Genomic DNA, 14,887 nt, shown 5'->3' with positions numbered 1-14,887 from the left:
CCCTCCCTCCTTCCTCCTTCCCTCCCTCCCTTCCTCCCTCCCTCCTTCATTTCCCTCCCTCCTCCCTTCCTTCCTCTCTCCCTTCCTTCCTCCCTCCCTCATCTCCCTCCCTCCTCCCTCCCTCCCTTCCTTCCTTCCCTCCCTCCCTCATTTCCCTCCCTCCTCCCTTCCTTCCCTCTCTCCCTCCCTCCTTTCCCTCCTTCCTTCCCTCCCTCCCTCTTTCCTTCCTCCCTCCCTCCCTCCCCCTCCCCTCCCTCCCTTCCCTTCCCTCCCTCCCTCCCTTCCTAATTTGTATGCCATTCACCTCATCAAAGGCTTCTTATGCCACTTTATAGATATCCCCCCCCCAAAAAAAAATTATTTAACACTTCTGTAGAGTTCAGGATCCCTCTGAGTCATTTCTTGAACTACTTGATGTGTGAATGATGCTCCTTTCATTGCAGCCAGATCCATGCTTGGAGCCCGAGTTCCCTAGGAGTACATTGGATAATTGGGTCCCAATTTTATAAGAAAGTCTCCTGGGGTTTTTTTTTTTTTGTTTTTTTTTTGTTTTGTTTTTTCTTGTATTTTTAAATTCTGATTCTTAACATTCCTCCTCTGCCATTGTATTCCAGCTTTGTTCCAATGCTCTTGTTTTCTTCTTTCTCCCTCTCCAAAATTCACCCACTCCAGGCTGCAAAGATGAGTTGGGCATGCAGACAAGAGCTATTGCAGACACCCAGCTTACAGCATCATCGGTGTATTACGGCTTCCTGGGCGTGCAGCGCTGGGGCCCTGAACTTGCTCGCCTCCACAACGGAGGAGTTGTGAACGCCTGGACAGCCAGCAGCTATGACAAAAAGCCTTGGATTCAGGTATAGGTGCAAAAGGAAGCCTCTGTTCCAGGAGGCAAGAAGGGTGTCAGGGGCTGAAAATGGCTTCGGGGTTGACAAAGGGGAATGGAAAAGTGTGGCCATTATCCATAGTGGCACAGTGGTTAGAAGGCAGTATTGCAGGTTAGCTCTGCCCACTGCCAGCAGGTCGATCCTGACCGCCTCAAGTTGACTCAGCCTTCCATCCTTCAGAGGTTGGTAAAATGAGGACCCAGATTGTTGGGGGCAAGAGGCTGACTCTGTAAACTGCTTAAAGAGGGCTGTAAATCACTGTGAAGGGGTATATAAATCTAAGTGCTATTGGTGTTGCTGTTACCACTGTATGGATTGGCTTCAGAGCTGAGTGGCTCTTGATGATGATGACATGACACTGGGGGTTCTTCACCCAACCTGCAGCTGAGACATGCAACAATTAGCAGAGAGTGTCTATGGAGATTTCCAGTCATCTAGGTCAGGGGTCTCCAGCCTTGGCAACTTTAAGACTTGTGGACTTCAACTCCCAGAGTTCCTCAGGACCACAAGTCTTAAAGTTGCCAAGGTTGGAGAGCCCTGATCTAGGTCATTGTTGTCCCAAAGGTGCTTTCCCCCCCCACCCCCTTCAAGAGGCAACTGGACTTTCTTGTTTTTCTTTGAGGACATTTCGCTTCTCATCCAAGAAGCTCTGACTGGATGGTGGGGAATGGAAGGTAGTCATTTTCTTTTAGAGAGTCCTCGAGGGAGGCCACCTGGAGGTTTATCTGTGTCCTCAGGGTCACCTGAGCGATGCAAATGAGTGAGGAGCCTTCTTGGAACTGTTGAAAGGACTGTGTTGTAGACTGGAGATACATGACAGTCGTATCTCTCCCCCTCTGTTGAGAGAGGGCTGTTCAATTTTAACATAGATGGCCTCTTTGACCCTCCTCTTTCAAACCAGCTGTCCTCTCTGTCCAAAATGTGGACTTTGCTGTCTTCAAAAGTGTGGCCTTTGTCTTTTAAATGTAGATGGACTGCCTAATCTTGTCCTGATGGATTTGTTCTCCTATGTTGTGCCATGCATTTATGAAGTCAACTAGGTGTTGTTACAAAGGGACAAACAAAGGAATGCAGTGGTTCAGTGGCTAAGATGCTGAGCTTGTCGATCAAAAGTTTGGCAGTTCAGCGGTTCGAATCCCTAGTGCCGCATAACGGGGTGAGCTCCCTTTACTTGTCCCAGCTTCTGCCAACCTAACAGTTCAAAAGCAGGTAAAAAATGCAAGTAGAAAAATAGGGACCACCTTTGGTGGGAAGGGAACAGCGTTCTGTGCGCCTTTGGTGTTGAGTCATGCCGGCCACATGACCACGGAGACGTCTTCGGACAGCGCTGGCTCTTTGGCTTTGAAACGGAGATGAGCACCGCCCGCTAGAGTCGGGAACAACTAGCACGTATGTGTGAGGGGAACCTTTACCTTTAGGTGTTGTTAGATTGCAGCTCCTTTATCTTTTTAGTTGGACAAGCTTGCTTAGCTGATGGAGTTAAAGACCATCTGGAGAAATTACACGTGCCTGCCAAGATTAAACTTTTTTTTATGCTTCCTTTGATATCACAAAAGCTTTCTTTAAAACATAAACACACTGTCAGGATTTGCTGGTGGTGATGTGATAGATCTGAGGAAGGAAAGGTAAACTTCTCTCTTGTTAAGCTTCCTTATAATCCTACCTCTTTTTTATGTTAGCCAATTTTATTAGTTTCAGAAAGAAATAAAATACAAAATGGCAGGAAAAGAAGGGAGGGAATCAAAGGGAATAAGAAGTTAGAAAGGACAAGGAAAAAAATGGAAAAAAGAAATACAAAAAGACTGACTTCCAACATTCTTCAGAACAGATCCAACTATATGATAAAATAACCCCTTAATCTACATTGAAACAGAAACACAAAACGATAATATAAAAAGTATACAAATTTAACATCTCTTGTTCACAGTGAGATGGGAAACAAACATTTTTATAAACAATAACAACAATAAAGCTTGCGTTGATCCTTTGTGCTTGGCATGGGAATTCTTACAGAATTTTTCATTTTCTGGTGATAAGTTCATACTATAAGTATTATATTTAATTTCTTGGCTTTCTTTTAAAAACAAACAAACAGATCCATGCCCTGGGGAGATTACAATTTAACCTTTTCTTATGAAAATTACTGTGTTGAGCTAATTAACTTGAAACCGAGTTCACATATGCAGAACAGACTTAAAGAATAATGTAACTTCAATACAATCTGACTTTTGACACAGGATCAAATACTTGGTTCTGGCTGTTTTCATTTGCTTTTTGATTTGCTGTTTTCATTTAAGTACCCAGCCAATTTGATTCATTCTGCCTCTTTTAACCCCCCCCCCTTTTTTTTTTTTTAAATTCCATGCAGGTCAATCTGTTGAAAACGATGTTCCTCTCTGGGATTGTTACTCAAGGGGCAGGCCGTGGAGGATTTTCAGAGTATGTCGAGACTTACAAAGTTTCCTACAGTCTAGATGGACGAGTATTTCAATTCTACAAAGATGAGAACCAGAATCAGGAAAAGGTGGGTAAGAGAGAGAGCGACTGAAGGCGAAAGAAGGAAAGAAAAATGAAGAAATTATTTTAAACCACGCTTATGATACGTAGAAAGGACGCGGTAGCTCAGTAGTTAAGACACTGAGCTTGTCGATCGAAAGGTGGGAAGGTAATAGCGTTCTGTGTGCCTTTGGCGTTGAGTCATGCCGGCCACATGACCAGGGAGACGTCTTCGGACAGCGCTGGCTCTTCGGTTTTGAAACGGAGATGAGCACCGCCCCCTAGAGTCGGGAATGACTAGCATGTATGTGCGAGGGGAACCTTTACCTATGATACGTAAGCATTTTGGAATGATCAGATTTGCTTTGTTTACATCGCAATGTTATCCTTTCAAGAGCATAAAAGTGGACAACAAAAGCATTTTCAAGTGTTCTACAGAAGGAAGATCTTTGGCTTCCTTTAACACTTCATTAATTCTTCCCTTAATTCTTCTTTCTATTAAAGCAAAAGCCTAAAGCTTTCACATAAAGAGGGATATCTCTTCTCCCCTCCCTTCCTCTTCTCTTCCTGTTTCCTTCCTTCCTTTTCCCCTCCATCTGTCTCTCCTCCACTCCTCTTTTCTTTCTGTTTCCTTCCTTCCTTTCTCCCTCCCTCTGTCTCTCCTCCACTCCTCTTTTCTTCCTGTTTCCTTCCTTCCTTTTTCCCTCTGTCTGTCTCTCCTCCACTCCTCTTTTCTTCCTGTTTCCTTCCTTCCTTTCTCCTACCTCTCTCTCCTCCACTCCTCTTTTCTTCCTGTTTCCTTCCTTCCTTTCTCCCTCCCTCTGTCTCTCCTCCACTCCTCTTTTCTTTCTGTTTTTTCCTTCCTTCCTTCCTTCCCTTCCTCCCTCCCTCCCTTCCTCCCTCCCTCTCTCTCTCCCTTTCTGTCTTTCACACACACAAAAGTTTCCCATCAGAAAAACGTGTGAGTTACATGTGTAAAGTAGTGTGATTTGCATTTAAAAGAAGGGAAAGGCCTTGGCAATTTATCTGAGCGATGGTGTAAATTGTTGTAAGATGTATAGAAATTCTTTCTATAGTATGAAATATTATAAACATACATGGGGACAAAATGTTCTGTGATTTTTTTTTTCAGAGCCCTGGAGGGTCAGGTTTTTTGGGGGTGGGTGGGTGCCTTTGAGTTAGTGTTAATTCCTGGCAACTGGCTGGATTATAATAGTAGTATCTGCAGTTTTCCTGGCAAGATTTTGGAAGTGGTTCACCATTGCTCGCTTCCCAGGCTGAGAGGGAAGGACTGGCCCAAAGTTACCCCACTGGCTTTGGGTTTAAGTTGGGCCTAGAACTCACGGTCTCCCAGTTTCTAGGCTGGCACCTTAACCACTACACCATAATTTTCTCTTGTACAGAAAATTATATGTTAGGTAATATTGTAAACAAACAGGAGCAAAATTTTCCACAATTATTTTTTTTAAAAGCCTTGGGGATATGAGGGGGAATGACTTAGTATCTGCATTACTAGAATTCCATTCCTATAGACTGACTTTCTAGCATCTTGCCCTCCCCTATACTTAACGCTAATTATATTTAATTTTCACCCTGCTCCAGATGGGCCAGTAGCACTCAGTTTATAGCTTGAGGGTATTTGAAGAGCTTTAGTTGGTGTTAAATATTTGGAAATCCAGCACCTCTGAATTTTTTTTTAATTATTTTTTTTGCAAGCCCCGGCTAGCAAGATAATCAGAAGCACATTTCTCTTCAAGCATCATTGAATTTGTCAGTTCCTCTTGGGCTTCCTTTCTCTTTCTCTCTGCTCTCTCTCTCCCCCTCCGCCTCATTGAAGTTCTTCTTACCTTGTAGGGGGAAAAAAGACACAAAGCACCTTTGAGGGAGTTAGTTCCAGTATTAATTTGAGGCACGTGGGGTGTAGCCTCTAAAAGCTGAATGCTGCCTTGACCTCATTCTTAAAAAAAAAAAAAAAAAGGCTATGTAAGTTACTCTCCCAAGTCCCAGCATCAATGAGCAGTCAGAACTGGTGAAACTGTTAGAAAAAGTTGTCATCTGAATTTGTCAGCATCATGTTTACTCAGGACCAGGGTTGGGGCTGCTGGGGGTTCGCAGGGGTTCGGGAGAACCTCTAGCTAAGAATCTGTGCAGTTTGGAGAACCCCCAAATCCCACTCCTGGCTGGCCCTGCTCACCCCACCCCTCCTAGGAGACCCCACGTGGCCCGTTTTGGATGCAGATAAGTGCAGGGTGCCCATGGAGGCTCGGGGAGGATGAAAAACAGGCCTACCGGAAGTTTGGGAAGGCCCATTTTTGCCTCCAGAGGGCCTCCAGAGCCTGGGGTGGCCGTTTTTGCCCTCCCGGAGGCTCAAGGAAAGCCTCTAGAGCCCGGGGAGGGCAAAAACGCCCGCCTCCCCCGCCATGGTGCAGGAGGCCGACTAGGCCACGCCCACCATGGCCATGCCCATCCAGCAACTGGGCAGAGAACCTCTTGCTAAAATTTTTGAAGCCCACTCCTGCTCAGGACTAAGTTTTAATGATCGAGTGCCTTGTATTCCTATAAACATTACAACAGTCAGCCAAAGTTTGTTGATCTGATTAAATTAACCAGGCTGTTGCATCCTTGCTCTCTTGTTCAATATTACAAAGAAAAGTCTTTTTTTCTTGAACTCAATGCTAAAAATACTAAAATCCCACATGCTGTAACTGGGTTTAACTAGTTTTTATTTTATTTATTACATTTATATGCCGCCCCATCTCACTATCCCACTGGACATCTTACAATGCAATAAAAACATAAATATAAAAACAATTAAAAATCACAAGAGTTTAATAAGCACTAAAAACCAGGAGAGCATGAACAGTTATGTTTAGCTTCGTATAATTTGACTTGCTTTTCACCAACATTTCACAAAATACATTAATTTGGACCAAAGGGACAAAAGTAGGATGGGCGCAGAAGCTTCTGTTATTAATGGATTGAATATATATAAAATGGTATGTTGTATCTTTTAATGTGGAATATAACAAATGAATATTGTTTTACCTTGATTCATCTGCCAGTTACAGGAGTGGCGTGGTGGCCTAGAGGTGGAGCTCTCGCCTCACAATCAAGAGGCTGTGAGTTCAATTCTAGGTAGCAGCAGGTATTTTTCTCTCTGGGCATAAAGAGAAAATATCTGCTACGAACTCTGCATAGGCGTCAGGAAGGGTATCCGGCCAGTAAACATTCAGCTCCATTCAGTCAGCCCGATTCTAAGGATTACAGGGTCATAAAATCTGTCAGTTACAGGCTTTTATTTCTCTGCATTAACCAGTTGCAAAGCTTAATGTTCTTTAGTTCATCAATTATAGGGATTATCTTTACTTATTTTTAAGCAGTAATATATAATAGTATCATTGTTGAGTTGTATTATCCTACGCATGCAGCTTACCGTAGTACAATGCAATCTTTATTTTGCTCAGTGATCCATGTGCAATAAGATAGAAAAGCTTATGAGAACAAATAAATATAGATCAATCGGGGATATTAGTACTTGGTGTGTCTTAAATTCTGCCACAGGACATTTGCCTATGGTGTTGTCATTAGGATCAGAAGGTAAATACTTTGTACACCAAAGATCTGTCCATCCGGAATATTGTTGTAAGATATACAAAATGATCGATTGCCTTGTATTCCTGTAAACATTACAACAGTATGTGAATGACAGTTTTGATTTCTCTTGAATTGCATGGACAAGTTTGTTTAAGTAAAGACGGTATTGAGTATCTGTTCTGCAAGAAAAGAAGATAGCAAGATATTATGCTGTGTCCAAAAGAAACCCTGTTCAACTTAGGAAAAGTGGGAGATGTTAGATATTTGGTTAATATACAGTAGTAGCCAAAATTGTGGAAACTTTTTGGGAAGAGTGTATTTTCTAAAACTAGCTAATAACACTCCAACACTACTTGTTGGAGTAGTACCATAAAATTATATATCAATGGAAAGATAATTTAATCAAGAATGTAATGCAATAGCTTTTATGAAGGATTTGCTATTAGAATAGCAGTTACAGCATAAAGAAGAAAAGTGAAACACGTAGAAAAGATGAAATATACAAAAATTATCACCATATTTTTTAAAAATAATTTTTTATTAAAGATAGACAAACAAAAACATACATACATACAATACACGACATAAACAAACTATACATTAAAATCAAGTCTTGCGACTTGAACCTTACGAAAAAAGAAAATTACTTCGGTATTCTATATTTCTACGTATATATATCTCCATCATTCAAAAAAAAAAATTATCACCATAGAAAAAATACGTACTATTCCCTCCCAAAAAAGTGGTGTTATTAGCTAATTTTAGAAAATACACTTTTCCCAAAAGGTTTCCACAATTTTGGCCACTACTATAGATACCAACTTCTATTGTATAGAAAATCTGAGTTTGTTTAGCTTTGAAAAACTAGGCGGGGTAGTAGGAACTAGCTCCCCCTTTTGGTGAAAAAAAAAAGCTTGATGCCAGTAGTGCTACCTAGAAAATGTCATTCTGATGCTCTTCCAAGAATCCTTGTTATCCAAAAGCACTCTTAGATGTTTCAAAATATGGATCAGCTAAATCTTGTTAGTTGTATGATCCAGATTCTTAGTTTAGCTCTTTTCTCAACCCTCTCCCTCATATTTTTTGATATATTATAATTAAGCGTTGGTTTTGCTTGCTGTAGAGCAGGGATGTCAGACTCAATTTCATTGAGGGCCACATCAGGGTTATGTTTGACATGGGGGGGGGAACTGGTGGGCGTGGCCATGGTGGGCATGGCCAGCTCAATGTCATTCGTGTCAGGGGCGCCTGTGGTGGCCTGAGCACTCTGCCACTGAAAACGGGCTCCTGAGCTCCGTTTTCACTGGCAGACAGTTGCAGGAGGCCATCGTAGCTGAAAATGGCTGCCCTCCTGAGCTCCGTTTTCATTGGCAGAGGGTTGCAGGAGGCCGTTGCAGCTGAAAACAGTGGCCCTCCCGAGCTCCGTTTTCACTGGCAGAGGCATAGTGGGCCGGTCCTTTGCTGTTTCCAGGGCAACTTTGCGGGCCAGATTTAAGAACCCCGTGGGCCGGATCTGGCCCATGGGCCTTTAGTTTGACACCCCTGCTGTAGAGGATAATAGTTTCCATGGTTTTTTTTTGAGTCCAACTGGGCTTTAGGAACTTAAATTAATCTGCATCTCCGTAGGTCAACCCATGTTCCTGTCATACTTATTTTTCAAAGTTGACTTAAAAGTATAAGTGGTTCAAGACAAATTATCCGTGTATCCAAAAAGGGATTCACATTCTCATATCCCTAACCGAAGCTCCATAATCAAGCCTTTATGCTATTATTGTACAAGTACTCTGTTTCCCCAAAAATAAGACCCAACCAGAAAATAAGTCCTAATATGATTTTTCAGGATGCTTGTAATATAAGCCCTACCCCGAAAATAAGCTCCAGTTAATCTTGTCAGCCAGATGGGTACATTTAGTACCGTATTTCCCCCAAAAAAATAAGACCTAACCAGAAAATAAGCCCTAATGTGTCCTTTGGAGCAAAAATAATATAAGACCCGGTCTTATTTTAGAGAAAACACGGTATATATGGCAAAACAGTGTCTCCAGGGCTGTATAGCCTTGGAAAGGGATTCACATTCCTACTCTTAAGATACTCTTCATTTTGTATTTTTTCCTTCCTGCAGATTTTCTCGGGCAATCAAGACAAACATACCCCAGCGACCAACATGTTTAATTCTCCAATCGTCGCCCAGTATTTCCGAATCCACCCAGGGAAGTGCTATCGTGGCTGCACGATGCGGTTTGAACTGATTGGCTGTGAAATGAATGGTAAATGCTTCCCATTGGTCTAATGAATTTGGGTGGAGGGGCACAATCTCGCATGGATAATTGGGCAACGGGGGCTCTGGCGCCTTCAGATAGTTTTCTTGTTTCCACGCGACATCCTTTTACTTAACGGGGGACTGAGCAGAGGAAAGCAAAAGTGCTGACAGAAGATTATGGAAACCTCTGGAGAGGTTCTCTGGAATCCAAAACGTCCTTTTGGAGCGCTCCTCCTTTCCAATAGCCCTTGAAAATTGAGCTTGTCCTTTTGACACCTGGAGCTTGGGACAATTGGCCAGCTTGGTGTATTATAAAAATTAAAACGGCACCTGCAGAGGGGGGTTAAATTACTCAGGAAAGGCAGAATTTTGCAAGCTGTCTAAATGATATAGATGACCATGGTCAGCTTTTTTGCATAATTCGGGGGTCTGCTCCGAAAATGGAGAAAGCTAGAATGATGGACAGTCTTGAGCAGGGGTCAGCAACCTGTGGCTCTGGAGCCGCATGTGGCTCTTTTACCCGTCTGCTGCAGCTCCCTGGCACTCAAAATATTCGTCACAACCGCCAATGTGCGACACCCACCGGCATGTGATTTATTGAGCTTTTCAACCCCTGGTAGGCCAACCATGGATGAATCCAAGACAAGAAAAGTTTCAGAAGAAAACAGAACATTTAATTCAATTACATATTCTAGTTTTGTGGCCGCTCAAGAAATAGTCAGGCACAGGAAGGGTTTTGTGGCTCCCGGTGTTTTCTTTTCTGTGGGAAATGGGTCCAAATGGCTCTTTGAGTGTTTAAGGTTGCAGACCCCTGATCTGGGTAGAAAGTAGAGATGTTCAAAAAACTTCATTTCAAAGCATTTTGCGATCTATCCTGTGTCAAGTCCATTCCCAAGTGCCCAAAATAGGTCATTTTGCACTTGAAATAATTTCACACTCCCAAATGTGAAACTAAATGTTTGTTTTGTTTAGTTTTTATAGTTTTAATATAGCTTTTCTGCTGTTTTGATTGGGAGCTGCCCCGAGTTGGTTATAAGAGGAGTGGTTATATGAATGTTATAAATAAAATGGCTTGAAATGAAACATTTGCATGCCCTTAGTAGAAAGAAAGAAAAAAAGGAAATTAGTAGGAAAATACAGAAGAATGACAATTGGAAGACAAAATCATCTGTTCTACAAAGCCAGAGAGTTGTAAATCTATTAAGTTGATTTCATTAAAAAAAAAAATTGCACCCAAACACAGATATCTTTGGTGCACATTTCCCCAAATCTATGCACTATTTGCAGTTTTACTTAATAACTATTTTTGTAAATACTTTGCATTTCTATATCTTCATGGAAGCATGTCCTTTTGTACAAGCATTTTCCCAGTTCCTGTCTTTTTAAACAGATGAGGTGCATTGCCACATTCAGAGGACCGGGCCTTTCCAATGCTAACTAATCTTACAGTTTTTGGAGATGGGTTTGAAAATACAAAAAAATTAAATACTTCCCCGTTCCAGTGTCAGTGACTGTCAATACAAAACTAGATAAATGCACATCACATCCTTCATCTGGAGTGTAGGATTCTGGTAGGTTGTTACTGCATAAATCTCCCCAATATCTCAGGGGCCGCCACAAAGAAGAGGGAGTCAAGCTATTCTCCAAAGCACCTGAGGGCAGGACAAGAAGCAATGGGTGGAAACTAATCAAGGAGAGAAGCAACTTAGAACTAAGGAGAAATTTCCTGACAGTTAGAACAATTAATCAGTGGAACAACTTGCCTCCAGAAGTTGTGAATGCTCCAACACTGGAAGTTTTTAAGCAGATGTTGGATAACCATTTGTCTGAAGTGGTGAAGGGTTTCCTGCCTAAGCAGGGGGTTGGACTAGAAGACCTCCAAGGTCCCTTCCAACTCTGTTATTCTAAATGCTAACCTGAAAGCATCCTCTATCTGCATCAGCGATCATCAAGACACCCTCTGGTGGTGGTTTCTATCTAAATGTCTGTTGTTGCTTTTAAAAATTGATCTTCCTCTTGTGGGACTTTTTTTGGGGGGGTGGTGGTTTCTCCTTAAAGCCACCATCCTTGGGAGAGTCTTCTTCCTTCCAAACTCTTGCCTTTCACTATGTCTATAAATCGTTGTGTTACAGTGTATTTCAACACGGCAGGTTGCTCGGATCCGCTGGGCATGAAGTCTCATCACATCTCTGACCGGCAGATCACAGCCTCCAGCGTGTACAAGACTTGGGGCATAAGTAGGATGTCTTGGCACCCTTACTACGCCCGCCTTGATAACACTGGGAAATCCAATGCCTGGACTGCCCTCACCAACAAGGCAGGCGAGTGGCTTCAGGTATGTCCTTGCCAGAGGGGATCAAAGCTGGCGTAAGAAAATTAGAAAATTAATAATGAAAGAAGATCCACAAACTAGAAATAAATACAGGTGCAAAGATATACATAAGAACATACACTGCAAGCAATAGTATTATTGGACTGTACGCAGCTGTAAATCAAAACACATCGTGATAGATGTATAGACTGCAATGGTATAACCATGGAAATAATGGATATAATTGTGACGTACAATATTAGGCATGTAAAAAGAGACTATACTATATGATTAAGAGAAAAAGGGTTGCGTTTAGGGTGTATAACATCATGTATATTTAAAAAGGGTCTGATGCAACCAGCACACTGCTGTTGCAAAATTGAAACGGTGATGTAGAATAAAGGAAAATGCACAATAAAAACGTTATTAAAAAAAAAAAAAAGCTGGCGTAAGAAGAAATGGTTTTAGCTGGAATCTGCGGGGTAGGGCTGATAAACGTGGTCCTTATTGTAACCATCCAGCTTCCTTGCATCTGTTGGCCGCCAGCCCTTCTATCAGCCGAATCAGATAAGGAGGAGGTGTGGGAATCGGGATCAGCATCAAGGCAACCTGAGAGCTCCGAGGGGGAAGAGGGAATGGAGCTGGCCGAGAGATAGACAGAGGCTATCCGCAAGCCCTCAGATGAAGAGTCAACACCTCCAGGTCTGGAGGTGGCTGATGAGGAGGAAGAGGAACAGCTGGGTTCAGTGCCTAACATGCAGAGGCACAGAAGGCAGAGGAGAGGAGAGCAGTGGAAATCTGTGGGCCAATCCCTGGGGCAGAAGAGCCACCACTGCTAACGAAGCCCCATCCTAGCTCTGGGGATAAAAGGCAGGGGGCGGAGATGAATAGATGTGGCAGACAACAGGAGGGCCTCTGAGAGGGCGGGGAAGGCCGTTTTCACCCACCCCAGACTCAGAGAGAGGATCTGGAGCCAGGTGAGATAGAAAAACGGGCCTACCGGGCCATCACGTGCCAGGAGTGGGGGGGGGGGGAAGGGAAGGTCACGCGCGCATGCGTGGGGGCGAGGCGCATATACTTATGGGTGTGGGCACATGTGCGTGCAAACCCCCCACCCACCCTCCTAGCACGTGATGGCAAAAAGATTAGCCATCACTGGTATAGGGTCTTTGGCTTGGGGGTTGGACTAGCAGGCCTCCAAGATGCCCTCCAGCTCTACTCCGATCAATTGATTTTCTTCAACCGGTGGGATTATTATGCTTGTTTTCTGCAGATTGATCTTCAGAAATTGAAAAAAGTGACTGGGATCATAACGCAGGGAGCACGAGATTTTGGGCACATTCAATATGTAGCAGCCTACAAAGTAGCCTACAGCAATGATGGGAAAATCTGGACTTTCTACCGCGACAACAGGACAAACAGCATCAAGGTAGAATTGGGCAAAATCTTTCTGTAGGATTGGGAGTCAGTGCAGGGTCTATCCATCCATCCATTCATTCATTGATCATTCATTCATTGATCATTCATTCATTCAACACAGGCTCAGTTTGCAGAACGGTTACAAAAACATCAACAAAAACGTTGGTTAAAGTTATAATGTTCCCAACAGATATAAAGAAATGAAAACAACTTATATCTAAGATACAACTTACTTACTTACTTACTTTATTTGATTTATATACCGCCCTACTCCTGAAGGACTCAGGGCGGTGAACAGCCAAACAGTAAAAATACATAGATACAAAATTTAAAAACAAAGTAAAATCGAATTAAACAATTTGGCCCAGACAGATTAAAACACCCCAATCATTTAAAAACCGATTAAAATTTGCATAATTAAAAAGAGGGAAAAGATTAGGCCACCAGACAACACCAGGATATTGTTAATTCATTCATAATCCAACTGTTCACCATAGCACATTTTCTATATGTCATGGAATAGTTCTTAGACTGTTCCATTAATGCTTGTCCTGAAATGTTTCCTCCAGTTTCTCCAAAATTTTATTTCTCTGTGAAAGGGAGGGAAGGAGGGATAGAGGGACAGAGGTAAGGAGAGAGGGAGGGAGGAGGGAAGGGAGGGAGGGAGAGAAGGAAGGAGGGAGGAAGGAAACAAAAGTTATGAAATAGGACTTCCATCTTTTTTTTTCAAGAAATAATTGCAATGATACTGAGTCCTCTCTTTCAAATCCTTAGCATTTTCTTTTTCCCCCTGTTTTGTTTGATGAAGAAGTTTTTATGACCTCTCTCTTACGGCGTATTATGAAATATTGGAATCTTTCCTCAGCCCTGGCTTGGTTAGTTTGTAAGTTTTCCTTTTGAAAAAAAATAAAATACATGACAAAATATACTTCTCCCAGGATGCCCCAAAAATGCTTTTCCAAAAAGGCAACTGGCCTTCCTTTGTTTTTCCTTGAAGACGTTTCGTTTCTCATCCAAGAAGCTTCTTTCATCCTGAACTGTCAGAACTGAAGAAGCTTCTTGGATGAAAAGCGAAATGTCTTCAAGGAAAAACAAAGTCCTTTTGAAAAAGGACCTTTGGGACAACCATGACCTGGATGGCTGAGAATCTCCATAGACATCTCCAAGGCTGTGTTCTTCGAAGTTCATCGAAGTGCCAGTGTTTTTATTGTCACACCAGGTGGCAGCACTTAATCTAAAAAATAGCTAAACAGGGTCAGATCTACTTAGTACTATGAAGGAAAGAAGACTATCAGGAAATCCAAGGGTGGTAAACTAGATGGGGGGAGTTTTAAAAACATCCCGAAAGAAGCCAGTAACTAATTATTTCTACAGTGTTCCCAAGAAAGCAACAGAGTCACTTGGAGTTAAATATAATTTGAAGAGACTTGACTTTTATTAACATTTCCCTTTTTTTTTTTAAACTGGTGTTGCTTGCCTAATTGCCTGTGGTTTCCCTTGCTAAAAATATTTGGAGTCAGTCTATGAATATAAGGCATCATAAGAACAAGTAAAATGTCTCTCTTAGGCAGCAGAAATGTGTTTCTATCTTGGATTCCCCCCCCCCTTTCCCAGATGATTTTAAATTGGTTCTCTCAATCTGCATATTCCGGTAGCCCTCGACTTATGACCACAATTATTACTTTATAGAATTCTTTGTTGGCCAAGTGTAATTGGACACACAAGGAATTTGTCTTTGGTACATATGCTCTCAGTGTATGTAAAAAGAAAAGATACATTCGTCTAGAATCATAAGGTACAACACTTAATGATAGCCATAGGGAACAAAAAAGCAATCAAATCATACTTGGAAACAATCAATATAAATCGTAAGGCTACAGCAAGGAGTTACAGTCATACAGTTGTAAGTGGGAGGAGATGGGT

The 14,887-nt window shown here is 42.2% G+C and overlaps 1 protein-coding gene across 2 annotated transcripts in view; it reads left to right on the top strand.

The window, feature by feature from the left end:
- Window positions 1-14,887, top strand: part of MFGE8 (milk fat globule EGF and factor V/VIII domain containing) — a 39,390-nt gene that overhangs the window by 21,692 nt on the left and 2,811 nt on the right. Inside the window, exons 5-9 of one of the 2 annotated variants that reach the window (XM_070953623.1) lie at window positions 673-854; window positions 3,253-3,408; window positions 9,097-9,241; window positions 11,385-11,569; window positions 12,819-12,974. In XM_070953623.1, the coding sequence (XP_070809724.1) occupies window positions 673-854; window positions 3,253-3,408; window positions 9,097-9,241; window positions 11,385-11,569; window positions 12,819-12,974 (824 nt within the window). Of the gene's footprint in view, window positions 1-672; window positions 855-3,252; window positions 3,409-9,096; window positions 9,242-11,366; window positions 11,570-12,818; window positions 12,975-14,887 lie in introns of both variants that reach the window. The other variant, XM_070953622.1, reaches the window with a different exon arrangement.

Source organism: Pituophis catenifer, unplaced genomic scaffold (assembly GCF_029215685.1).
Source record: "Pituophis catenifer annectens isolate HBS135680 unplaced genomic scaffold, rPitCat1.0.hap2 SCAF_14, whole genome shotgun sequence".
Lineage (NCBI taxonomy): Eukaryota > Metazoa > Chordata > Lepidosauria > Squamata > Colubridae > Pituophis > Pituophis catenifer.
This window is presented reverse-complemented; position numbering and strand designations above follow the sequence as displayed.